The sequence below is a fragment of the Oreochromis niloticus genome, linkage group LG8, assembly GCF_001858045.2.
Source record: "Oreochromis niloticus isolate F11D_XX linkage group LG8, O_niloticus_UMD_NMBU, whole genome shotgun sequence".
NCBI classification, from domain to species: domain Eukaryota; kingdom Metazoa; phylum Chordata; class Actinopteri; order Cichliformes; family Cichlidae; genus Oreochromis; species Oreochromis niloticus.
Window position 1 is genome coordinate 20406976 of NC_031973.2, and position 25958 is coordinate 20432933.

The 25958-nt window shown below is 44.1% G+C and overlaps 1 protein-coding gene across 3 annotated transcripts in view; it reads left to right on the forward strand.

Annotated features, from left to right (window-relative positions):
• bahcc1b (BAH domain and coiled-coil containing 1b) overlaps positions 1–21213 on the forward strand; it is a 62375-nt gene extending 41162 nt beyond the window's left edge. For all 3 annotated transcript variants that reach the window (XM_019362766.2, XM_013273596.3, XM_025909680.1), the window contains exons 11-28: positions 313–1221; positions 4133–4323; positions 5623–5759; positions 6023–6127; positions 8087–8165; positions 8325–8499; positions 8591–8758; positions 9986–10150; positions 10701–10945; positions 12623–12785; positions 12999–13116; positions 13574–13649; positions 13739–13847; positions 13937–14053; positions 14151–14279; positions 14811–16249; positions 17921–18157; positions 18620–21213. In XM_019362766.2, the coding sequence (XP_019218311.1) occupies positions 313–1221; positions 4133–4323; positions 5623–5759; positions 6023–6127; positions 8087–8165; positions 8325–8499; positions 8591–8758; positions 9986–10150; positions 10701–10945; positions 12623–12785; positions 12999–13116; positions 13574–13649; positions 13739–13847; positions 13937–14053; positions 14151–14279; positions 14811–16249; positions 17921–18157; positions 18620–18829 (4772 nt within the window). In that variant the 3' untranslated portion in view covers positions 18830–21213. The remainder of the gene's footprint in view (positions 1–312; positions 1222–4132; positions 4324–5622; positions 5760–6022; positions 6128–8086; positions 8166–8324; positions 8500–8590; positions 8759–9985; positions 10151–10700; positions 10946–12622; positions 12786–12998; positions 13117–13573; positions 13650–13738; positions 13848–13936; positions 14054–14150; positions 14280–14810; positions 16250–17920; positions 18158–18619) is intronic.
• Positions 21214–25958: the final 4745 nt, after the last annotated feature.

Consider the following 25958-nt stretch of genomic DNA (forward strand, 5'->3'; position numbering starts at 1 on the left):
CTTACACTTCTACACACACACACACACACACACACACACACACACACACACACATGCTGTATAATACACACCACTGTAGGCACACTGTGTTTTCAGCATCTTGCTGTTAATGTATTATGCCAACTGTAATCACTGGCTTCATCCTGTCTACCTGAACGGAATTGCAATGAACTTAAAGAACAAGAAACTACAAATACTTTCTATTTGTTGCAGATAAATACATTTTGTTTTCCCCTATTTCAGGCTGATATACAGGCTTTAATGCCAAAGAAACTATGTGACCAGTGCGCTCTCTCTCCCTTTCTCCACCAGACTTGCCACCTGTTTATACTTACCCTCCGATCACCATGGGTTACAAGGCCGGGCCCTCGCCTCCAGAGGCTCGACTGGCTGAGCAACCTATGTTGGAGGATGAGCCGGCAGAGCCTGACACTAAGTCCCTCCCACACCAGTGCCACATCAAACCTCTCACTGTTGAAGTTGAAGAGCTGGGGAAGGAAGACAATGAGAGGGTCTGTGAAGTGGTGGAATCCCAGTGTGCACTTACAGAGGAGGCGAAGCAGGAAACAAAAGGCTGCTCGGTCTCTCAGCCTCAAAGTGAGATTTCTGGATTGCCGCCATGCCCTTTCCCAGCTCCAGTCCCAGATCCAGCCTGCCCAGCCACAGCCACAGGCAAAACCCTAAAAGTAGAGCTCTCCCTGGGTTGCCCGGGCCAGCAGGCTGGCCTGGAGGAGCCCCAGCTACCCGAAGAGCAGGAGGACGATAGGGAGGATGGAAAAGAGGACATCGAGGGGGATGAGGGAGAGAAAATTCATCCCGAACCAACAGAATGTACAGTCTCTGTGCCTGAAGAGCCTGGAAAAGTCGAGGCAGAGGAGGATGGGCACAAAGAAGGAGAGAATGTAGAGGTAGTGGAGGATGAGGAGGATGGGAGAAGACCAAGTGAGGACTTGGTGGAATTAACGTGTAGCTCTCCCGCTCCTACCACATCCCCCGACCCGATCGTCCCTCCAACAGCAAGTACAGCAGCCCAGCTCCAAGGGGCCTACATGTGGAGCCTGGAGCTCCTAATCGCCGCAGCTCTGTGTGCCACCAGAGATGCCTTGTACCCACCTGTACCTGTTGACCAGGCCCCGTGCCCTTCACCCAACCACGGCATGGAGATGCTAGGGGAACTGGCCGAGCTTGAGATCCAGCAGAGGAGCAGGGCGAGCAAAGCAGGTGAGAAGAAATTCATTTGAGAATGCATCATCTGTCTGTGTGACCGTGCCATTATGGCAAAAAGTGGTCTAATCTGCTAACACATCTACAGACATTGGTCCAGTTCGAAACCTATGAAATGAAACCAAATAGTTCTAAACAGCCCCAATAATTAAGTCTGCCTTTCTTACATTATCTTCTTATAGTAAAAAAAGACCTAAAAAAAGACCAAAATGCCCTTGAAATTGAGATCAAGGAAAAAGAAAAGAAAAAAAACTGTCACCATGCTTTTCTTCTTGCTATACAATCACACACACTTACAGTGAACACATGAGAGAGCTTTGGGAGATGTGTGCAATCCAGATGTGTCTCATGTCACACACACCAACACACATGCACAGACACAAAAAATTTCCCACTAACTATCCTGCTTCCTTCCTCAGCTCTGTTTCTCCGCTCTTGCCTATAGACCAAATTTTTTCCCTCTGGGAAGGATGCTTATGTGTATACGCCAGTGTGTGTGCGTGCACGTGAAAGTATGTGTGCATTTCGAGGGGACCCAGAGATGGACAAGCTAAGCTTTAGACACAAGCCAGGATGCACGCACACACACACACACACACACACACACACAAACCCGTACACACACACACACACACACACACACACTCTGCCCAGTGTGTCCCCCAGGCTCTGGCGTCTTGCTTTGCTAATTAGACCCTTTCCTTTAAAACACTTCTCCTGTAAGCGCTCCTATTTTCCTCTCGTCCCTCTGAGAGAAAGTGTTTTTATTTATGCCAGCATCTGTGTGTGTGTACGATTTGTACGTGGCGTGCACGCGGCTATGTGTGTGTGTGTGTAAGCTGTTAAGTAATCCCAGATGAATCCCTGCTCTCCTCCATCAGAGTCTATGTGTCTCTCCACCAGGCTGCCTGCTCCCTGCCTGCGCCTCCTCCCGCCTCTCCTCCCTCTTTGTTACCCCCCCCAACCCACGTCTCCTTTTTCTTTTTTCTTTCTTTCTTTTTTTTTATTAAACCAATGTAATCTTGTGTGTAAATCCTGCCTCTGCAAGCCTTGTTGACGGAATTAATAAGTGTAAAAATCATAAGTCGCTCAGCTGCTGTCTGTGCATGTGTGTGTGTCAGAGATACAGCGCGACTGTGCATTTGTTTACATGTGCATGCACGTGGTTAGCATGTGTAATAGGTGTGAAATCAATAAGCCCTGTTGTGGCGTGGAAAACGTTCTTCAAGTTGCAACACATTTATTTACCCCCCCCCCCCCCCCCCCCCGCTCTGACCTCATCGCCGAGAATGTTATTAATACCGCTGATGGCGTTTTTGTCATTGTGAATGCGTTGGGGGAGATGAAACCGATCCCAGACAGATGTGTTTATGGCGTTCCTTGATGCAGAAGGATATCTCAGCTGTTCACTGGAGATCACAATTACAGATTAAGGAATCAAGAGATGTCCCCCCCACCCCTTCTCTTCCTCACGAATTATCGCTATTACTTCTATTTACACGTAGACAGAGGAGGTATTTGTGTAATTTATTCCTTCACATTTCCTTTATTTTGAAATTTCACACCAATAAATTCCTTAATGGTCTCTAATGATGACTAGGTCCACAGCAGCTGTAATGGTTTTTAATTTTCCTCCACTGTTTTTGTTTTTCCCCTTGAAATCCCCTGTGCCGCCTCTTATTACACCCTTCACCCCCGTTAGAGACACGCTATGGTATTATTACTGTGCAAAGATGACTGTGTGCGTGCGTGCATATGTGTGTCTGTGCGCTGTAGGCGGAAGGTATCTATCGATTGTGGCCATCCTCCAGGATACTAAACTAGGTGTGGTGATGTCAGTAGTGATGTCATCCTGTCAGGGTAATCGGAGCATGCCATTGGCTCAGAGGTCTGACAGATGAGATGGCATTGACCTCTGCGAGCCGGGACAGGACAAAGCCACGTCTCTCAGCTCCTTCCCGCTTGCTCCGTCGCTCTCCGAGGAGTTACCTGTCAATCTCACATCCGTTTGTTCGCGCACGCTCTCATTTCTCTCCTCACAGACAAAGACTCCATCCTTCCTGCCCTCCTTTCTTTCGTCGCTGCTTGCCGTGTTTTTCTGTCTCCATCTTCCACTCACTCACACACACACACACTCACACAGGTCTTAATGATGTCAGGTGTCAGTGAATGGGCCTTGCGGCTCCAGTACACAGTGTGAGTGAACGAGGAAGACCTCTCCTCACCTGCCTCTCTTCTCCTTTCCTCGTCTCCTTCTTTTCTCTCCTCGTCTTCTTCTCTAAGGGGAAATTGGATTCTGTCCATGTCCATAATGAGGAGATGTAGGAGAATAAATAGATAGCTCAATAAACACTTTGCCTCTTATTGCTTCTCCTCCCCTTTACTCCCCATCCCTCCCTCCCTTTTCTCACCGCATCCCACAGTCCTTCTTCTCCTCCTCCTCCTTCTCTTACCATCTCTCCAATTCTCCTTCACATAGCCTCACGCAGTTTGCCCATGTCTGCGTAGCTCAGCGAAAATGCTGTAGGTGCCTGTGTGTATTCTAAATGAGTGTATTTTATTTGCATGTGTGTGTGTGTGTGTGTGTGAATGTGTGCGGACCGTCTCATGAATATTCCGTTTCATCTGCCGCTGCCGTGACAATGACAGAGTTAATGACAGTGACAGATGTAGAGATCGTTCCCCACCCCACCCCTCCCATGCGCGTGTGTCTGTGTGTACGATTAGGCATGAACACCAGTATACATCAAATAAACTACACAGCTAATATCATAAATATCACCACTTTTCAAGACGCCGTTTCATCGCCCGAGAAATAAATCCCTTCAGCACACGGCATGTTTTATAACCAGGTGTCAGCCGCTGCATGATGTACCAATCTAAATCGAAACAATCCGTCTCCGCGCAGGTGAGGAGGACGTGCCGACCTTTGACCTCCACAGTCTGGCGACTCTGGTGGCCGCCCGTGCCCTGGAAGTCGGAGGGGGACGGGCCCCCGATGTAGATGTGGATGTGGATGGTGCCGTGGACCAGCAGTGTCCAATCAGGAAGAGGCTGAACCTGCGCAGGAAGTGCAGCTGGACGCCTCGGCACGAGCCGGTGAGGCACGGGTGTATTTTGTGTTTGTGCATGAGGATGTAAATCAGTGAGGATTCAAATGTGGCTCGCTGGAGTGCTGAACAGTTTGAACACGTATGAATTATTTTATGCTTGTTGTAAATAAAACCAAAACAGTTTTTAAAAAAAAATCTAATTTCTGAACTGAACAACTAAGAAATCAAAAGGAAAATACCTGTTGGTTATCATCAGGGATACAAATAAGAAATAGACTAATTTCTAAGAGTTTAACTAATAAGATTAAAGAAAACATGCCAGCAAATTCAACATAAAACATTTAAAATAAACATGTCTCACATTTGTAGTACATCATGCCTTAATGTGTTTTATTTGGCTCTTTTTTCCCCCAGTTTTCCACCATGTAGGTACCCAGTATTTCTTAAATTATTTACAGCATAATTTATTTACACTCTCCTAAAAGAAATTCCATTTTATTCTCTTATTTCCCCATATCTACTTTTAAGCACTGGTGGGTTTTACATGCACTGATCCATACAATAAAATTACACCATAAATTCAGTGGAATCACACGATAAATGTTGGAAAATCACACTATAAAATTAATGCATTGTGTAGTGTAGCAAACGAACACTAAAACACGGGTGCAATAAATATAATCTATCATAAGAAACAAAAAGCAGTGTGGATTACAACCAATAAACTGTGTGTTCACTGAATAACTGGGCAAAACATGTTGGTGATTAAATAAAATGGATGGATAGATTTTAGAAAAAAACTCTTTTAGTTTGATCTGTGTTGAAATTAAAAGTAAAACATTTTCATATTTTTTTTATAATATTCAAGTAAAGATGACACAAGTGCTTCCTGTGTGGTGGAGCTTTATGTTTCTTATTACATTCAAGAAACTTCCAAACAAGATCCAGCTTCACCAATGCTATCAGGTGTTTGATTTTAAGACTTCCATAAGCGCACATTTATCCTACAGATTATTAAAAAACTACTTGGAGAAACCTTTTTAACGTTTAAAGATTGATTTTACTTATGTTAATATTTGTTATCTGCAACAGAAAGTGCCTAGGGAGCTACATCAGCCTATTAGAAACCTGCCAGTAAGAGCAGAAGTTGTTGATTTGCTAAAATTAACTGCTTCACACAAATGTGTGAGCGTTTGGTTACAGGAAAGTCCTCAACAAGCTGGCCAAACACAAGCTGGCTACATATCCAATGACTGCTGTGCTGAAGTTGGTGTTCAGCATTTAAATTCCTCTGCTCTGTGTGTGCGCGCGTGTGTGTGTGTGTCCGTGTTTGTGTATGTGTCAGGTGTGCCCAGTGAAGGGCTCCATGGAGACCATGGGAGGGGAGGAGCTGGCCATGCGTGTCCAGCTGGCTGAGCTACAGCGCCGCTACAAAGAAAAACAGAGAGAACTGGCCAAACTACAGAGGAAACATGACCACCAGTGAGCAGAGACAACACACACACACACACACACACACACACTTATTTTGTCTAGTCTGAATTCTGCATTCCAATATTCACTCTTCTGCTTTCATGCTGCATCCTCCTGATTTATCAGGACTCGCTGCCTGCTCATATTTAATGCAGTTTGACCTGTAGCCGATACAAGCTTCTTCCTGATTTCTCCCGCTGTCCGGATTGCATCTTTAATCTCCCTCTCCGTACCACTCCTCCTCCTCTTCCTCCTCCTTCCTCTCTCTGCAGGAAAGAGGAGACATCTCGAAGCCCTGCTCGCCGGGGGCCCGGCCGCCCCCGTAAGCGCAAGTCCACCCCCGGCCCAGCTGCTGCAGAGAGCTCCAAAAGACTCAGGTCAGTCCTCTGATATTGCGTCGGTATAATCAGTGTGATTGGCAAGCCCAGCTCATTCATCCTGATTTCTGTTTGTGTTTTTAGTGAAAGGCATGGTTGATTTTCAAGAAGTTCTTCTTCAGCTGAATTGATTCGAATGCTCTCTAGCTGATGATTTGCTTGATTGGGCACTGGAAGGAGCTGCTCACACACTGATGCACACACAGACACACACACTCACATACACAGTGGGGGTTATGTGATGGGAGCTGTAAGCTGGGTGTGATTTTTAATGAGAGAAGGTAATGGAGATGAGGGCTTCATTAATCACCATTAATCACTTTTAATCATATTTATCACTTGTATTGATTATGTCCTGATTCCATGCGAACCTCCAGCATATATTAATACAGCTGGACAAAGTTCTGATGTACAGTTATTACAGTGATAAATGACTCCACGCCACCCCCACCAGCTGCAACACGCAACCACACATTATTTAACACCTCACACATGCAAACCTCCACACCGACTCGCATTCATGGACACACGTGCTAGTGCGTGCAAGCAGCCGGGATTCAGCAGTGATAAATGTGTTTTCTCATGATGCCCCACCTCTGTTAGCATGTGCACCCCTCGCCTTGATAAAATGATTAGAGAAACTCGAGGTTTGTCACGGTTACCATGATTAGAAAGCGCTAATGAAAATGACAATGAAAGCCTTTAGTCATACATGGCAGTGCACTACACACACACACGCAGAGAACTTGTTTAATTAGTAGAGCTGGGTGCTCCGTGCCTGAGCAGCATTTCTGTTGTTATTAACAAGCAATGTATCATTTGTTTATGCTTTCATCTTCTAATGAGAGTTGGGGTGTGGGGTGAAATAAAACTGAAAGAAAGCGAGATGAAGAGGAATGGTAGCTCTTCTAAAGTCAGCCGACTTGTTCTCTTGATATCTGGAATATGAAGCATATATGGTGAAAGGTGTGCGGATAGCCAGCTTGGATTTCATAGGTGAACCTAGCTTATCGTCTCACCTCTTGCCAGTTGCTCTTGAAGTGATTGGGCTTTTAAAGTTATATAAAAAATAGTTAAAAGCACTTAAAGATGGTTTAAAGAACCCAGCAACCACCTTGCTGTTTTGTGCCGTGTACTCCCAAATGCTAATTTGACTGAATCTGGGATTAAACGTCAGTCATTCAGGGGAATGAAACAGACAAAGGTGATCTGGATAGTTAGAATCTTCCTCTCCTCTCCTCTGCTCTGCTCTCCTGGGAGCAGAGATGCTGAGAGCCAAACCTTCCCTCTCTGGGAATATAGGATTCACCTGCCTCAGACACCAGCTGCTAACTGTTGTGTGGCTATGTGTGTGTATGTGAATGTGTGTGTGTGTGTCGACTGCCTGTGGTGCGAGAGAGCATGCGGGCAATGAAGGAAGGACAGAAAGAGGGAGAGAGAGAGAGAGGAAGGGAGGAGTAGTGTTCAATAGAGGTTAGTGTTTATCGATTGAGCCCTGAAGCTCCGGTCAACGGACAGACTCCCCCGAGACTGCTTCATTTCTCTCTCTCTGTCTCTTTCCCTCCCCCCCTCAACCATTCTCCCCCACCCACTGTCTCTCTCTATCTCTCCCTCTTCTCGGCTCTCTTCACGACAGATAATTTCTTACCCTTTTTTAGTCTCGCGTTCCGAATATTCCCGTGTTTGCCGTCAGACCGCGCAGAGGCTGTCTCTTACCTCATCAAAGTTACGAGACAGACAAGATGAGTGGGAAGAGAGCGAGACAATGAGTGAGCTTCAACACAGATAGAAGGGAAGCTAAGAAGAAAAGAGCAAAAAAAAAAGAAAAAAGGGAAATGCGGAGATACAGAGAATATCTTAGTTGAGAGGAAAGACGTGTGATTAAGCTGATTCTCTGTTTTCACATAGGATAAATTCTCATTCAGCTGCATCCCTGCTGTGTTTTTATGTTTTTTTCAGGGCTGGACTGAATGTACTGGAGGAAAAAGCCAGGAATTCAATGTCCAATCACAACTTCAAAAGCCTCAGCACTGCACAGGTCAGCCACTCGCTGTTTCTCGTGGTTCGTCCACACACACACAAACACACACACTGAGAACCATTTCCTCCTGCTTCTGTTTTGGGTTTTTTTTTTTTTTCTAGATATTTCAATTAGCAGGAAGGAATGAGTCAATAATTAGTTGTTCCCTGACTGCAGATGAAAGCTCGTTGTAAGCACAGAGGTCGACCCAGCGCCCTGAGCTCCAGGCTGGCCAGGCGGGTGACCCAGCTGAAGCAGAAGGCTGCAGCCCAGCGTGGTTCACAGTCAGCAGACATGCTGCACGGCAGCGAGAAAGACGCGTCGAAGAGTCACTGCAGACAAGGCGGAAAAGGTGGGGGAGAGAGAGGGTGCATACATAAAAACACTTGTTCACAAGGCAGCACCTCGAAACTGAGCTCACCCCTTTTCTGCTTATCTCTCAGAGCTGCAGCAGTCCCAGACAGCCGCTCAAACCGTGAAGAGGAAGAGAGGTCGAAAGCCCAAAGTTCCCATGGACATCAACCCAAACAGACCTCACCACAAGGACAGCCGAGCTACTGAGAAGCACGAAATAGACGATGAGAAGAGTGACAGCGAGAGCTCAGAGCATGGTGAGGTTTTTTTTCTTCATATGCAGTCTGGTTGTGTCGCCTTGCCAATTAACCAAAAAAGGATCTCGCAGTTGATGCTTTGGCCGTAAAATTTTACAGCCTTTTTTGGTCAATGGAATACACACGTTTTGCTGATAAGAGCTTTATGACAAAGCTACAAAGGCTCAGAAGTTTGGAAAAGCTCACTGACAGTTTCACATGCGAGTCAAGCGGCGCTTATTTGGTGTGTGGGTCAAAGGACACCAACCAGATCTTGTGAGATTTCGCTGTGAGATTGTGTGTGTGTGTGTGCACGTAGAGCATCTGAGAGTGAGATGTCCGCCGTCATCGGGGGTGTCCTCTCACTTCCCAGCTCGTCTGTCACACTGTTAAAACAGTTAACGACTTGCCACGGGCATGCGACACGGCCCTCCGCCCTCATCGGCATATGGTAATGTGAGCCTGCCCTGGCCTCCCCGTTCAGAATGTCACACCCAGCTCCTCCCATCTCTCCTTAACCTCCCCAACCTTGTGAAAATGGCCACACTGAAGTGCCTCTACTTGAGGATACACAATGACACCCGTCCTGACTTTTAACGGCTCGACAGAGAGATGGGTGTGCCATGAAACCAACATAACATGGAGGAAAACACTAGAATTTCACTGACCCCGTGGCCTTATTGGCATGAAGAATTAGTGGTTCGGTTAAGTGTGTGTGTGTCTGTGTGTGTGTCTCTCTCTATGTGTGTGTGTGCTTGCCAGTGTTTGTATGTGTGTCAGGGAAAGCGTTGAAGAGAATGCCATGTAAGTGACAAGTGTGTCAGATGTGTCAACACCCGACGCGACCCCTGCAGCCAGCGAGACACAGCTGCCATTAACAATCTGTGTATGTGTGTGCGCGTGTGTGCGTTGTGTGTGTGTGTGTGCATGTCAACATTTGCTCCCTGTCACTGCAGTTAAGTAACAAGCAGGGCATTATTGTTTAGCCATTAAAAAAGGTTTGCTCATTGAGAGTTAATTTGTGACAAAATGCCCTACTTTTATAGACCCTCGTAGAAATTTGACTTGCTTGGCATTTGAACATGCGCACATTTAGCAGCAGGCCTTGCAGATCGTCCCAAAATGTTAAGGAATCTCGAAAGCTCACTGTCGGTGCATCTCATCGAGCGAGTCCTTGGCTGTTAACAGAGTTTACATATAAATGACTTGAAGCGCTCTGACTCTCATACTGATGTCGTGATTTCACAGAGGAAGACGCCAGCTATGACAGCGAAGACGGAGCCGGTGACATCAAGATTAGCTCATCCTCTAAAGAAGCTCCTGCAAACCCTGCTGGGGGCATATCTTTTTCATCACAGTCCTCCAAGCTGCAAACAAACCAGAAAGCCAGGAGTAGGAGACCAGGACCTCTTGGTGAGATGTTTATACATATCTTTAGATTTCCAGGAGACAGATTTCCTTTCTTCCGTTTGTCTGGACTGATTGTGTTTATTTTCTGAATGGCCACTTTTCCATAAAAAAATTCCATGAATAGAGACTGGGTACACCAGGCATTTACATATCATGGCATCTGTTTGAACTGCACGCTGTTGCGTTAACGAAAAGGCATGCACAAGGATTATAACATGTTGTGTCAGTAACAGGAATAACTGAAAGAAACTTTCCTCTCGTAAGTCAACAGGTTGGAATGGCAGCGTTCACTTGAGTAGTTTATGGCTATTAACGGTCATGCAAATTGTGATGTTGCTCCAAAATTCAGAGGAAAACTTTTTCTCTTCAGATATCCCGAGCAGCTGAAGAGTTACAACCTATTTTGCATGTCGTATCCTCCTCTTTTCCCTTCACACTCATATTTCTAACATGTATCTTTTTTCACAAAGAACCACAACCTCATCATATCAGCTTGATATCAGTTTTTACACGCTATCTTTAATTTACATGATGTTTTCTTCTCCATCCTCAGGCATGGGGAGCTTACGCAGCGCAGACCAAAGGAGAGCGCCCCTCAGGCCAGGCCTCGCCAACACAGAGAGGAGTCGTCCAGATCACCTGCCGACCAACAGAGCATCTCCCCTCAGCTGGGGCGTGTTGCCAGTGGGCTGCAGTTTTGGCGACAGCCACGAAAACCACAGAGCTCTGACTGAGGCGAAGAGGATCAGCAAGGAAGATGAGAGGAAGACCTCTGCAGGACAGAGCTTTCGTGGAAAGGTGGGACATTGGATAGCGACGTGTAAACGGACATTCAAACCTCGGATCCCCCCACTTAACTGCCACACCTGTGCATCTCTGTGGCAATGATCAGAGGAAATAGAGGGCACTGATAAAAGCAGCACTTCTGAATTTTTTTTACAACTTACTTTGCATGATTGCTGCTGATAACGTTTTTTATTTGCTCCCTTGCACGGAACAGGAACTGTACTTCGAAAGAAATCATGCAATATTTGTAATTAATATGATGCTCTGAGGACAGTGCAAATAAATTCTCTCCCAAAGTTTATTTATTTAAGGGAGAGAGAGTTTATGTGCTCTACAACTATTTGTTTCCCCTGATCACTACACAAAGTAGTAGGACTCGAGAACGGAAAGGTGAGATACAATAGCCACATTTAGAAGCTTGGAGGAAAGGTTTTATAGTGAGCATTGAGCTGTCAGTGTGGTAAACAAGGCAGAAATAAAAAATGATTTTTGAGTAACAAAGCAGAAGGGGAACTGGTTACCGTGAGTAAAAGAGGGCAGGTGACTCAGAGGGTTACTCCCTTTGGCTACTGCATGCAAAGTAAAGCTGAGAAAGAGAGAAGAAGAATTAGGAAAAGCCCTCGCCACAAATTCACTCCTTGCTTGTTTAGGTGTGAGCCACACCCTGCCAGGAAGTCTTGAAAATCCCGTAGATTAACACTGACAGCGCCTACCAATAACTCCTGCTCCCATACGGGCAGATGCTTAACATCAGCTATAAATCAGTCACTGTGGCAAATGCATCGTTTGCTGTCGTTATAGGTGCATGTTTGCAGGCGCGCCGGCTGTGCTAACAGACCGCTGGCCTCGTTTTATCTGTGCGAGCAGCGGTTGGCGAGACACTCGCATTTCGCTTTGATGTGAGATGCCCCCAGGTTGCTTTAGTCTTTGAGTCATCGCAAGGGAATGTCCAAAAACACATAACTCCAAACCAAACAGAGGAATATAAAGATAATCATTGGCCTTAATGCTTCACACACCCATGCGTGCTGGCACACAAACACACACACATCACCGGCGTTAAAAGGAAATAGTCACCCATGCCCTCTGGTGACGAAACTTCTATTGATAAAATATATGATCTCTTGATGTGGAAAACTTAACACATACACACACACACACGTCAAATATTAGGAACTCTTCTTCTTCGGAAAGCCTAAATACAAGCAGAAACCTGTTGGGCGAGCTTACTTACTTCGTCAGTCATCTGTCATCTTTGGATAAACTAGCTGAAACCGGTCTGGAGATGGGTAGTATCTGGTGTGCGTTTGTGTTCGTACCCAATGGTGAGAACGTCCACCTCAAGTCAAGAGTCCTCCAGCAATAAGGTGGATGTGAAATACGTGCCACCTGTGCACCTTCAGGCAACAAACAATGGCAAGTTTAAAAACTAAAAATGTAAATAAAAATAAACCAAGAAAAACAAAACAAACAACATCCTTGAGGCTTTAATGAAGCATCGCATTACAAAAGACATTGACGCCTGGGGTACTTTCCAATGATGTATTAACCACATCAGTTACATCAGACTGAAACGACTCTTTTAGTTGTCTGCAGGTCCTGTGTACTGATAATTAGTATGTGTATGTGACAAAGTACTACCACGTCCTGCTTTCTGACCACTGATGTCATGTCCGGTTTCTCTTTTAGGAAAAGGGTTATGCCGTGAGTAGACTTCTGCAAAGCTTCGCAGCTGATGACGGCTTTCGCTTGGATGAGGACAGCAGCTTCTCTGAGGGAGAGGAGGATGAAGAGGAGGAGGCCAAAAAGCTGCTAGTCCATCTTCCTCCAAACATGCCTTCCAGAATACCTGGTAAGTATAAACGCTGACATATAACTTACTATTACACAGAATCACAGGCTTTCTTTACCACACACAAATGCTCCGTCTCTGCTCCTCCGTCCACCTCCTCCTCACGGTACACAGAAACTGACGAGCTCGCTCAGTGCACGCTCAAATTTTGTATATCTCAACTTTTTTCTTCTGGATAAATCCATCTTTCTACTCTTTCTACTCCCTCCGTAGCTCTGCCAAACTGTGTGTTAAGTAAAGAGATGTTGGTAGATGGACTGAAGATTCTCATCTCCAAGGAGGACGAGCTGCTGTATGCCGCCTGTGTCCAAACTTTGGACCTGCCTGACATGTAAGACCCCATTTTCCTGTTAGTAGTGCATTAGGCATTTCCACTTTTTGTTTTTTGTTTTTATCACAAATGTGCTTGTCAATGCAACAATGTGACACATCAATCCCTCAAATACAGGTATCTTTATTTGAGGGATTGATAAATTGTTTATTAATCATGAGATCTGGAGTGTTTTTCGAGAGGCGAAAGCTGCGGAATTTATCACCAAAAAGGCATTTAGCAGCAAGACTGTTGTGTGATTTTCAAAACACTCGAAAGCCGAGCATATTTAAATGCCTGGCAGCTGTGGGAATCCTGACAAACAAGGTGCTGAGATAATTACAAAGCCTTAGGACAAAACCCCTTTTCTTGGTTCCCGGAAGACTGCTTTGAAATGTAACAATAAAAACTGCTAAAAATTGGAACTCATAAATTAAAATTACAGTTTTTTTTTCAATGTTTTAATTTTTTTTTTTAGATTTAGTGTTGTAATTGAAGGAGAACGAGGAAATCGCCCCAGGATATACTCGCTGGAGCAACTGCTACAGGAAGCAGTAAGTGAGACCCCTTAGCCTGTATAACGTTTGCAGGTTTGTGATGACCTTCATCTGACAAGTTTTGCAATTTTTTCTCTCTTTTCCAGGTGCTGGATGTGAGGCCACAAACCGAGGCCATCCTGACTGCAGGGACGCGAGTGTGTGCCTACTGGAGCGAGCGCTCCCGCTGCCTCTACCCTGGCTACGTCCACCGAGGTGAGTTACACATGCCAATCGCCTCATTCTGCACGCAATAACAAATTTTCCCAGCAACCCATGTTCTCTCTACTGTGTTGGGCAATTAGGAGGTCCAGGTGAGGAGGAGAAGGATGGCAGTGTGATGGTGGAGTTTGATGATGGTGACAGAGGAAGGATCTCCCTTGTGAACATCCGGCTTCTGCCGCCCGGATACCAAATTCGCTGTGAGTATGGCTTTGATTGTAGGAGTTATTGAAAAGCAGAAGCAGTGCAAAAGTATATAATATATATATAAATCACTCATCAACTCTTTTCTGTCAGGTGCTGAACCCTCTCCAGCGCTTCTGATCTCTCCTGGACGACGAGGTCGACGAAGCTCCACCCAGGAGAAGAAAGACACAGAAAAACCACCCAATGAGTCAGAAGGAAGGCCTCAGGAAAAAAGACCAGGTAGGAGAGAAGGAAAGATTGCTTAGGTGAATCTGTAGGGACTGAATATCTCTTAGGCTTTAACATATATACCGCCTGAGAAGTGCAGGTCCACATGCACACATGCGAGGCAAAGCCTCTTTCTTTTCCAACTATCAGCTAATAATCAGGAGCTCAGAGTGCAGGTTCAATACCCAAAGACTCATAAATTTACATTCCTAGTTAGCCACCTGTCATTTTGCCTAAGTGTAGACTAACTACATAAATCATGATTTCATCAAATGTCGTCGGTGTCCTTTGTGAAGTTAAGCAACAAACAAGTAACTGATCTCAAAGGAAGAGTGACAGTAAAACTGGGAGGAGAGACAGGTTTACCAGGTTTGTTGTAGTTTGAGTGATGGTTATGTTGAAACTTGGGCAGGTGAAGATGAAGGAGATAAAGATATTAAGTTTCACTAAAGCCCTTACTTCCACAATTAATCACAGTTTGTTCGTTAGACCTGACATTTTCTACTGATATTAACTTCCCTCTGCTGCTGGCTCCTTTTACAGTTGGTAGACCGAAGAAAATACATTCGGTGCCTAAGACTACCAGCACACCGACATCAGTGACTGACACCATAACAAAAGGCAGCTCTTCCATGCTGAACTGGTGCGTTCCCAGGAAGAGACCGCCAGTGGATTTCTTCCTCTTCAATGGGACGTCCCGTAAGACCCAGAAAAAGATCAGAGAGCGAGACTTGGGGTTATTTCATCGGCCTTCCTCCCACTCTTTGCCTCCACCAACCCCTATCAAAGGCATCTTTGGCTCTCCTTTTGAAGTTGACTCATTCAGTAGCATTGCTAATGGCTACTCTACCTTTGGAAGTGGAAACTCTGGATCTGGGAGACCAGTTAACGCAGTAGCCTCCATGGGGCTCCGGGACTCCTCGTCTTCTTCTTGCTCCTCGTCTGTCACCATGGGTATCACAGCTGGGAGCCGGAAGCCAGCGAGCGAACGTGACAGGAAACACTTTCTTGTGAAGTTAGACCACGAAGGAGTGACCTCTCCTAAAACAAAGAATGGCAAAGCCTTGCTTCGACTAGGGGGGGCTGCAGTGAGAATAGGGAAGAGCCACGCCTCCACAGGGGCACCGCTGCGATACATCCAACCCTCCCTGCTGGTGAAAGATGGCAAGAAGGGAGGAGGGGAAAGAGACAGTGGCGGGACCCGCTCTAAGGCTCCTGTAAAAGGCGTTCCACATCTGAGAAAGGATCTTCTCTCGGCTGGTCTTGGAGTTCAAGCCGGAGATTACAGTTTGGACTACCCGAGTGACTGTCCAAGCTCTTACTCAGAGCTGGATGAGGATGATGAGGATGACGGTCAAGACCCTGACACACGAAGAAGAACTGTCTCGTCCCATCGGGGTGGTCGTTTTCTGTCTCGTCACGCCATCTGTTTCTCATCATCTTCCTCCTCCTCTTCCTCTTCCGGCTCTATCTCCTCTTCGTCCCTCTGTTCCTCCGACAATGACTCCTCCTACTCCTCTGATGAAGAGTCCTCCTCCGTGCTGCTGCGCCGTGCACTGCTCCAACAGGACAAACAAAAGCACAGACAGAGCTTGAACTCTGATCTCGTGACCCCTGAGCTTGCCACCTCCAACTCCTCTCCATCTTCTTCATCTCCAGCTCATGGCTATGTGACGAAAGCCAACATGGCCATGAGCTCAAAGATGAGAGCCGACAGAGCAGAAGACAGAAAGGACTACGTATCAAAAGGAAGTATGATGGGTAACAGCAGCAGCACAGCTAAGAACCAGTTAAAGAGGAAGGAAGGTCCCAATACCCACCATCACAGTCAAAGCAGTGCTGGTCGCCAGCAGCTGAAACCTGCATCTAAGGACCCGGCAACAGCTAAGAAGCAGAGGATGTCTTCACCCGAGCCCCTGCCCAACATGGCTCCTCTACTGCCTGGACGCCAGCTCTGGAAATGGTCTGGCAACCCCACACAGGTAAGAAGATTTGTGTAGTATTTGACTGCTTTTTTTTCAGTGTTTAACAAGATGGCTATTTGTGAGTAATCAGTGTTTATTGTTTAGTCTATTGTGTTCCCAGACTGTTTTTTGGCACTGTTTCAGCTTTTTTGTCATTGTGAGAATTTCAGAGCAGCTTTGATTTCTAATTACGTTCTCATAACTCAGTCATTTGTTTCACAATGCAAGTATATTATTTTGCTTTTATTGTTTTTTACAAAATCAGCTGATCTCAATCTGCTGGCTCAGTCTATAGTGTCCGTGAGTCCTGCTGGCAAATCGTATACGGTGCTATTTAACCTGCATAAGGCTCATACATTTGTCCTGCAAGTAGCTTGGCAACCCACCTCTACCCGAGCTCCTCTATTTCACAATGTTCTTGGTGTTTCTGACTTCAGCTTTGTCTGTTGTCACTGATGCTTGCTCATTTCCTCTGCTTTTCCAGCATTTTGACCTTCCATATACAGAAATGAAAGGCCAGAGTCACACCACCAAAATAAACCCCATTAGTCAACCATAAATTGATTAAAGGGGTCTTGCCAGACTTGTCGTGTATCAGTATCCTACTTAAGTCCTCCGATCTAAGTAGGTTACTGATTGTTGCTCCAGTTTCTGCCGTGTCATACCTTGATTACACACGGTAAATGCGATGATCAAATATGGTCTATCTCAGATTGCGTATTCTGCTTCAGACTTTGTACACATTAGCAATCAACCTTAGTTGGTGTGCTTAATCTGTGAAATTGTTATCCAGTTTATTAAGTTGCAGTCCCGAGATAACAGAACAAAACCTTTTGAACAGCCGCTGCCATTCTCTTCTTTCATCCTATCACGCTGTTTGCTTAGTAAACACCACTACATCTGTCGTCTGAGACGTGCAGCTCAAAAAGAAACTGACCCTTCGGTCAGTAAATCAAAAGGTGCAGCACAAATATAGGTGCATTACTCAACTCGTGCATAAGATTCAGTATTATTGCCTTATCAGAGAGGATTACTGGTGTTATTGTAAGTGTTAGGTGCTGGAAATCACCCACTAAAAGTATGCGTGTTCCTATGTTAGATGAATACATTATGGTGGCCCTGAGAAAAAAACACACTAGTAAATAGATAATGTAAAAAATAAAAAAAAACACCACAAAAGCTTACAAAAAAAACTTAAAAATATGGAGTTGACCAAGCGTAGAATTAATTCAAGTTGAGCTCAATGGTTTGAATGGTGCATTTCATTTGCTTTTGTCTGTTTGCAGCTGGTGTGCATCTGCAAGCCACCTTGCAACCCATCTGTATCCTAGCTTTTCCTTTCATGTTGTATTTGACTTTATCATTGTTGTCGATGATGTCATTCATTCTTCTTTTTCTTACTGCCACTTTTCCCACATCTAGCTTCGGATGGTCCCAAAACAAGTCATGTTGCCAAATATAGATTATTGAAGATAGAAATATCCATACCTTAAGATTATACTCAAAAAAAGAAAGCTGACTGGGCTGTTTTTTTCTCTTTCCTTTGTTTTTCTTTTTTTTCTTTTGTGTTGGACAGATTTTGTTGGATTGGTAAAGCATATTGAACCTTACCCTAGTCTGCTCTGGTGATGAAACAAACTGTAGAAACTGTCTAAATCAACTGAGTGCTGTTTTCTCTTTCCTTCACAGAGGAGAGGTCTGAAGGGTAAAGCCCGCAAGCTTTTCTACAAGGCCATTGTGCGGGGCAAAGAAACAGTGCGTGTCGGGGACTGCGCTGTGTTCTTGTCACCTGGCCGGCCCCAGCTGCCCTACGTGGGCAGAGTGGAGAGCCTCTGGGAGTCATGGAGCTCCAGTATGGTGGTCAGGGTCAAGTGGTTCTACCACCCAGAGGAGACTCGCCTGGGGAAGCGACACCGCGACGGCAAGGTAAAAACTGGGAAGTGCATGCAGAATTTCTGGAAGGGAAATGGTCAGATTAACAAGTTTTCATGAGCATATATTACTTCTTTTTATTCCGTATCCCCAGATGATTGAACTTCCACTTAGATCATAAAGCTATTAATATTTGCATATCTCTAAAAGCTAAGCGTACAGTGACTCAAGATTAATCTCAGCTTCACATAATCGTGCATTTTATATTTCTGGCAATGAAATTGTTTATTTGGAATAAAGAAGAAAAAGCAAGGTGTTTAGACTGAGCAGGAGCATATATTGTATGAGCAAAGACAAAACTACCATGAACACTTTCAAAAACTCAAATTTTCTCATTGAAAACCTCACAATCAAAAAGGTATTTGTAGGACTGAAAACACTACGGAGTATACAAAAAGCATGAAAATCTATTTAAATATGACATTTATTCTGTTCTTTCTATTGTCTCTCTTCCAGAATGCCTTGTATCAGTCGAGCCACGAGGATGAGAACGATGTGCAGACAATTTCTCATCGGTGTCAGGTGGTCAGTAAGGCCGAGTATGATCACCTGATGCGCGAACGCAAGCCGGGTACCACGGCTAATGACCTCTTCTATCTGGCCGGAACCTATGAACCAACTACAGGCCAGCTGATCAGTGCAGATGGCATGGTCATTGTGTCCTAGCACCACCAGCTAGGAAGAAATCAGAAAACTGACCTTGTCTCCGGAGTTTCTAGGAAGGTTCTTCAGAAGACAACAGGGGGACAAAGGCAAATCAGGACAAAGAACGGAGGGCTTTGCTTACTGATTTACACGAGAAAAGGCGCTAGCCCGGCGGATAAAGCCTGGCAACACTGGCACTTGAAAGGAGACTGGTTTGTTCCGAGGAAAAATCTGATCAACGTCAAATTTAACCACTTTATCAGAGCATATTGTAATTGTGGCGAGATCGCTGCAAAACAAGTAGAGAAACCAAGGACATGAGCACTTTGGAGTGTAGTATTTCTGGAGGCATAACGGAGACTTGGCTTCCTGAAACAAAGAGAGCAGCAGAGAGCGTCTGCTAAGGAGAGACATGCTGTAAACCACACTGGTTTGGATGGTTTTAATGGTCTTATACTGGTAGTGTAACTACAACGCGGAGATTGAAAGATATCCAACAGGACCAATAAACACTGTAGTTTGGACTGTGTGTTTAAATGTGCGTATTTGTGTTTGCAGAGTGGCTGCGATGACCCTGTTTGACATATAATTAGCTCTAAGTAAATAGTGCTTTAGCGTGTGTTTATACTGTACGTGTGTGCGCGTGTGCGTGTGTGTGTGTGTGTGTGGTCATGGACGGGTGTGCTCATACAGCAAAGATGTCGACGTCATGGCACACCGGTGGGCATGCCTCTGATATTAATCAGCCCAGTACTATTAAACGTGCAGTTTTCAGTCTTTGCAACTGAAACACAACATTAAATTTTTTGCTCTTTTCAAGCCATACACATCAATACCTCTCTCTCTCGCATGCCCCTGCTCGGGTGCGGAGACACATGTACAGGTAGTTGGATTGTTTATTTGAACTGTGCGTGCATGTTGGGTGTGCGTTCATATGTGTGCGTGGGAGCGCGCCTGCGCTTTGTACAGCATTATGGGAAGGATTACATGATGTAAATAGTATATATTTGTTCTTATTTCTTGTTTTTTCTTTTTGCAGAGAAGATTATTTTATTTAGATTTTTTAGGGTGTGTGGGTGAGTCCGGGGTGGGCGGGGGGGTGGGGAGGGATGTCAGCCTCTAGCAGAGGTTTCTTCGCTCTCAATGCACTGAACAGTATCAGATGTTTGGATTGGACATCAGACTGTATGACTGATGTGATGACTTTGTGGTTGTAGCCTCTGCTTTAGGCAAAGGGTAAATATGTAGAAAGGGTATTTGGGAAATGTTTTTTATAATGTAATCAGACAAAAAAGCTCTTTTTACTTGTGTCCAGTTCTTTCTTTTTTTTTCTCTTTATATTTTACTCCGTTAGGTTAAGAATGTGCATTTCCTTGTTTTGTTTTGTTTTGTGTTTTCATTTTTATTTTATTTTATTTTTTACAAATACTGGAAAAAGCAAGCTGACTTTCTGCTGTTCTCCGATCCTGAAAGAATCTTCTGTATCTATTCTAGCCTGTATTATAAAATGTAGATATTTATCCGGCAGCAAAAAGAAACATACCAAAGCACCTGTGAGTTTACGCTTCACCACATTAGAAGAAGGAGGAAAAAAGGAAGAAAGAAACAATTTTATGAAAGACGTTCAATCAAATCTGAATCTGGGACCCCTGCAATCACCGAGGTATTCGACAGAGTTCCCTCTTGTTGTCCGCTCGCGTACATCCGGCGTTGCTATGACGGCCCCTGTTGCAGCAACATTGTCTGCACACCGCCCGGCTGATGCACTTGAGGTCTCAATGGCAACCAGAAATGGCGTCACGTGACTGTGAAGGACAATCAGAGCCAATCAATCGGACAATGCCGAGGGACAAAAAACAAGGATCAAATCATGACTTATGCTTCTTGTCACTTTTATTCCTGCTTTGCCAAAAAATGTCTATATGTGTGTGTGTGAGAGTGTGTGTTGTCTTTTGTTTTGCTTTTTTATGTTTTTTTGTTTGTTTTCGTCATTTACCATTCTGTTCTTGTTTATGCAAGCCTGTGCTGGCTGTCTGTGTGTCGGATGTAAAGGGGGAAGAACATGAATGCAACCCCCCCCGGCCCCCTTTTTTTTTACTGACTTTTAACAACATTGTTCCTGTTACACTGCAAAGCAAAAGCTTTAAATGGAAACTAATGTGAAACTCAGTTTGGAAATATTACTTTTATGGGTCTTTAATTTAAAAAAAAAGAAAAAAGAGAGAAATTTAAAGCTTTTCTTTAAGAAACACTGGATTCAGTTCTAAACATCACATTTTGACAGAAGCAACTTTTGTTTTTGTTCTTTCTTTTTATAGACCCACTGGAACCTGCTTTGTATGGTTGAGATTGCCTACTAAAATATATGATGTGATTTCAGTCATGCTATGGAAATATAACTTAAATATTTCCTCATGTACAAAAAGAAAAAAAATATTTATCTTAATTTTATTGCCTTTTTTTGTGTTTCATTAAAAAAGAAGAAGAATTCTTACAAAATAAAAGCATGTCAGTTGTTTCTTTGCCCACTCCACGCCCTCCCTCCACCTTACTGTTGGCTGTGAGCACGCTGAATACCTTCCAGTGATCATCAATGCCGATCATTTGTCTGCTGTAAGAAAATGGACCGCAGAAGAAAGCAAGAATGAGGAGGCGAGTAGGTGGGGGAACACGAGAGGAGGAAGCAATTTGAAACTATAGCTGTAGCCAATAGAGGAGGAAGAATGGGGAGAGAAAGGGCAACCGTATCTTAGGGTGTTTCATGATAGACGACGGGATAAAGTCTCTGCAGGCTCTACAGGTGGGTCAGGTATTCAGAATAATAAAAAAACGGAACAGGATCATTAAGAGAACAAAGGGAGGATATCAGATTTCAACTGGCAAAGATTTCAAATCTGCACTCTGTGCATTTTTGTGCTAGAACACAGCTCATGTGAGAGTCTATAAACCACTATAAATAAACTGTGTCAATGCATTCCTGCTCTGCATGGGTTTTCTGCTAGTGTGTGTGTGTATTACCCAAGAACAGTTGAGATTATATCCCCCCTGCAGGCTGTGGACTGCCTTGGCCAAAGTTTGCAAATTCGCTGGTGCTTTATTCGAGACTTCCTGCAACATATTCACACCGTTTTTATCGCATTGAGCCTTTTGTTATGCCGCTCACGGTAAACTTCTACTTTACCTTTGACCTCAAATTACAATACGGTTGCCTCGTGGCCCCTTGCATTGCCTTGAACATTGGTCATAAACTTTTTTTACTCTGAGCTGTGGGGTTTTTTTGTTTTTTTTGTTTAAATGGCAGCCCCTCCTTCACAGTTTTTTCCATTTTAAAATTCAGGCCAGCGTCTGTTTTGCTTGTCAATACATAACAACTTTGCTAATGGTCCCTGGCCATACATACACACATTCAAATACGGGCCAGCGGTATGTGTGCATATTTGCGTTTCTTTTGTCTTTTGCATTTAGCTGTTTCGGCAGTTTGACTTGTTATTACAAAGATATGAAACAGTACTCCCACCGCACACACACACATGCTCCCTTTCTGCTTACTGTTGGTCTTTTACATCCTCCTCATCGGCCCCTCAATCAACCGACGCCTTCAAAACACACACACGTTAAGTGCAGTCTTTGACTCCTTATCAGCAGGTTTGCATTGGGCTTATCTGGTTGACATTGTTAAACTACTTTACCCAGAATGCTGCAGGAGATAGGGCCACAATGGGAGGCTCGGGGTGCCCTTTGGGTTAATGAGAGAGGGCTTTCACGTTGTTAGAGCAAACATGCTGAAAGCTGATTTGTCTGTGTGAATGTTGTGTGTGTGTGTGTGTGTGTGTGTGTGTGTGTGTGTGTGTGTGTGTGTGTGTGTGTGTGCGAGCACGTGTGCAATGGGTCAAGGTGTCACCGAAAGGTGCGGCAGTTTTCGTTGCATATCTCTATTTTTAGGTGTGGGTTTGTGCAAAGGCACATCTGAAGCATGCTCACCTCAGTGGTTGCTGAGGTGAGCGGAGAAACAGCGAAATTTGGCAGACTGATACAGGAAAAGATGTGTACCTAAGATGCATGTGTGTGTGATGTCAGTTGGTGGGGGATGGGTGGGTCCAATCCAGAGAAAGCCCTCCATTTAGATATAGCCCGAGCATGTCACCGGAGTGAATGAATGGCTGTCAGCTGCAGCGGGATGCTGCATGTGTGTGCAGATAGTTGGTACGTGTATGTGTGCGTGAAGTTTTATATGCGTGTGCGAGCTTGGGTATATTCAGGTCACTCAGTGTGGGAGTAAGGAGATCAGCGGCTTCTCTGCATCGCCTCATCCATCGTTCATCTGAGCCACAGAGAGCTCGTCACAATGATCCATCTTACTATCTGTGTGTGTGTGAGTGTGTGTGTGTGTGTGATACTGTAGATGTCCCTATAGCCAGCCTGACTCATTTGTAGCCACGTATTCTGTGGCAACAGATGGAAGGCTTACATAAATCATGGATTCTTGGCAGTGTGGAAGTCATGTCCATGTCCTCCTACATTACAACACCAACAAACGTCCACTGTTCCATTTCCCCCAGTTTTATGACTTGACTCTGGACCATTACATGGAATATTTAAAGGAAAACATTAGGCTTGTACTCTCTTCTGAATTCCCACAGATAACTGGCCAAGTGTAGATGATACGGTCATGTTTTCAGCTTAACATACGAGTAAAAAATATTTTGACTGGTTTAAGGCAGTAAATATCAGGATTTGGTGTCAGTCCCTCAGAGAACTGGGCATTAATTTTATAGCTGCCATTCTGCATTACTGTTCGGGGATCATAATAAACAGTGTATTCTGTGTAGGTATACTTTTAGGACTAAGACTGTTTGGTTTGGGATCTAATGATGATAGAATAATCATTAAAGTAGACCTGACGTGGCTCGGTTCTCTAGCTTCCTTCAGTCCAAAAACAGCTGAAAAAAGTTCAAAGTCTTTAATTAACACTTTTGAATGCAAAAAGGTAGGAATTTGTAGCTCTTCGGAATGCTGCTAAAATTGTTGTTCAAACAAAGGTTTTCTTTCTTTTTGCAGGTTCAAGTCGAGTTAAATGCGGTATGACAGGTAAGTTCATTGTTCTCTCAGGTTGCAGGCACCGGTCGGTTGTGGTTACTTTCATGGTTAGAGCTGCAGATATTTTCTGCAGATACTTGCTGGGAATGATTCCCTTTTCTTCGACAGGCTCGTGTTTCTTTGTTACGGAGAGCGGGGTCAGTAAAGTTTAAGCAAAAATAGAATCTCCAAACAGGTTAGGAACGTACGAGTTAGCAATATTACTGAATTAGCACACCGAGTAGCTTTACAATCCAGCGTAGGAGAACCAGAAAGAAGCAGTTCAGAACCTGAGGATAGAGAAGAACCATGACAACATTGGTAACCTGTCCATGTTGTACTCTTCCTTTAACCTTGTGAAATTTTGGCTCCAGCCTCTCCGTGACCGAGAACTGGATAAGAAGATATATGGATATGTACTGTTAAAACAGTTGGCCCTGCTATTAAACATGGTCAGAACTTTAAATAAAGATGTCAGTACAACTACAATAAATTCCTGTGAGCCAAAAGTGGAAGGTTCCTACTGCTCTAAATATACTGTTATACTGAGAGTGTATCTCAATATGGTAATCTCGAGCACAGAGCTCTGCCTGCGAGCTCAGAGCCCCACTCACCTGCTGTTCCTTTCTTCTGCCCTTCGAAAACAGGAGGTTTTCCAGTTTAGCAACTTAGGAGAAAGTTAGCTCAAAGCAGGGATGTCAAACAAAAGGCCCGTAGGCCAGACTTGGCCCACCAAGGACTCGAATCTGGACGATTCGACAGCTTTGGAAAACGTGAAGGAAGACGTACATTTTGGACATTTGTCTGTATTTTCACAAGGTTTACAACTTTTCTACTCCTCCATTGGAATTCATACCATTCATACACCAAAGTAAACGAGAACTAAACAATGAAATGACAGAGAGGTCCCGTTTGGATTATTTTTACTATGGGTTCACTTAATAACAAAGAAAATAAAAGAAAGAAAGAATATTATCTTTCAATTATTAAATAAAATACACATTTATCACAGAACAGTCTGAGTTAATGATGATCTAACAGAACTTCTTCTGTAATTTTTACTCATTTATTTCTTAAAACGTACGCCAGAACAGTCGTGCTGACAGACGTATTTCATTTACTGCAGCAGCTTTCCTTTTCTTTGTAGAAAAACTGACATGTATTGTTTAAATATTAATTCTTTCATATTAAAACACCTCAGGGGTTAAATATGTGGCTAAACTTCTTTACACTGACAGAAAGGGGAGTTTCACTGGTCCAGCCCACTTCTAATCAAAGTGGGCTGTATGTGGCCCAGGATGTCAAATGAGTTTGACATGCCTGGCTTTAAGTGACAAAAGCTAACACATTTGTGTTAACACATATTGTTTAAAAGAGGATGAACTGAAGGGCTGCGCCAAAGATCAGGTTTGTTTTGAACTGCGAATCGTGTAAAACTGCAGTAGAGTCCAAGAATAAAATATGCAGCCGGTAATGAGAGACAGCATGAAGAGCTGACGTATCAAAGCTTCCACTGGTGAGAAAAGCATATTTTACACATGCTTGTCTTGCTGTTTGTGAAAGCTGTGGTTTGTCAAAGCAATCATTGTTACATGTGGCATATTAAAGGCTGACATCTTTAACTATATTTTGTGTTTTCTTCTTTATCTGAATGATAAAGGTAACAAGAAAAAATAAATTACTTCCAAATAATGTTTATAGGTTGATCTAATGGCGCAATGCAAAACGCATTAAAGCAACTGTTATTTATTTGAGCACAATATGAGTTAATTGAGAAAATTCTGCTCAAAATAACTGCATTAAAATGACCAATTTAATCAATTTGTATTTTCTGATACACCGTTCCACGTCAAGGTAAAAGCCTTTATCATTACAAACACTGTGTACACACTGAAGCAGGGAAAAGAGTGACAAGAGTAGAAAGAAGAGAACAGTGACGACAGGAGAGGAAAAAGGAGGAAAGAGGGGCTGAGGAAGAGGTGAGGATGAGGATGATTTTGCAGCCAGGATGCTGTCTCGGGGTGACATAGTGCCAAACGTCTTTCATGATGCCCTCATTTCACTATTAAACTAC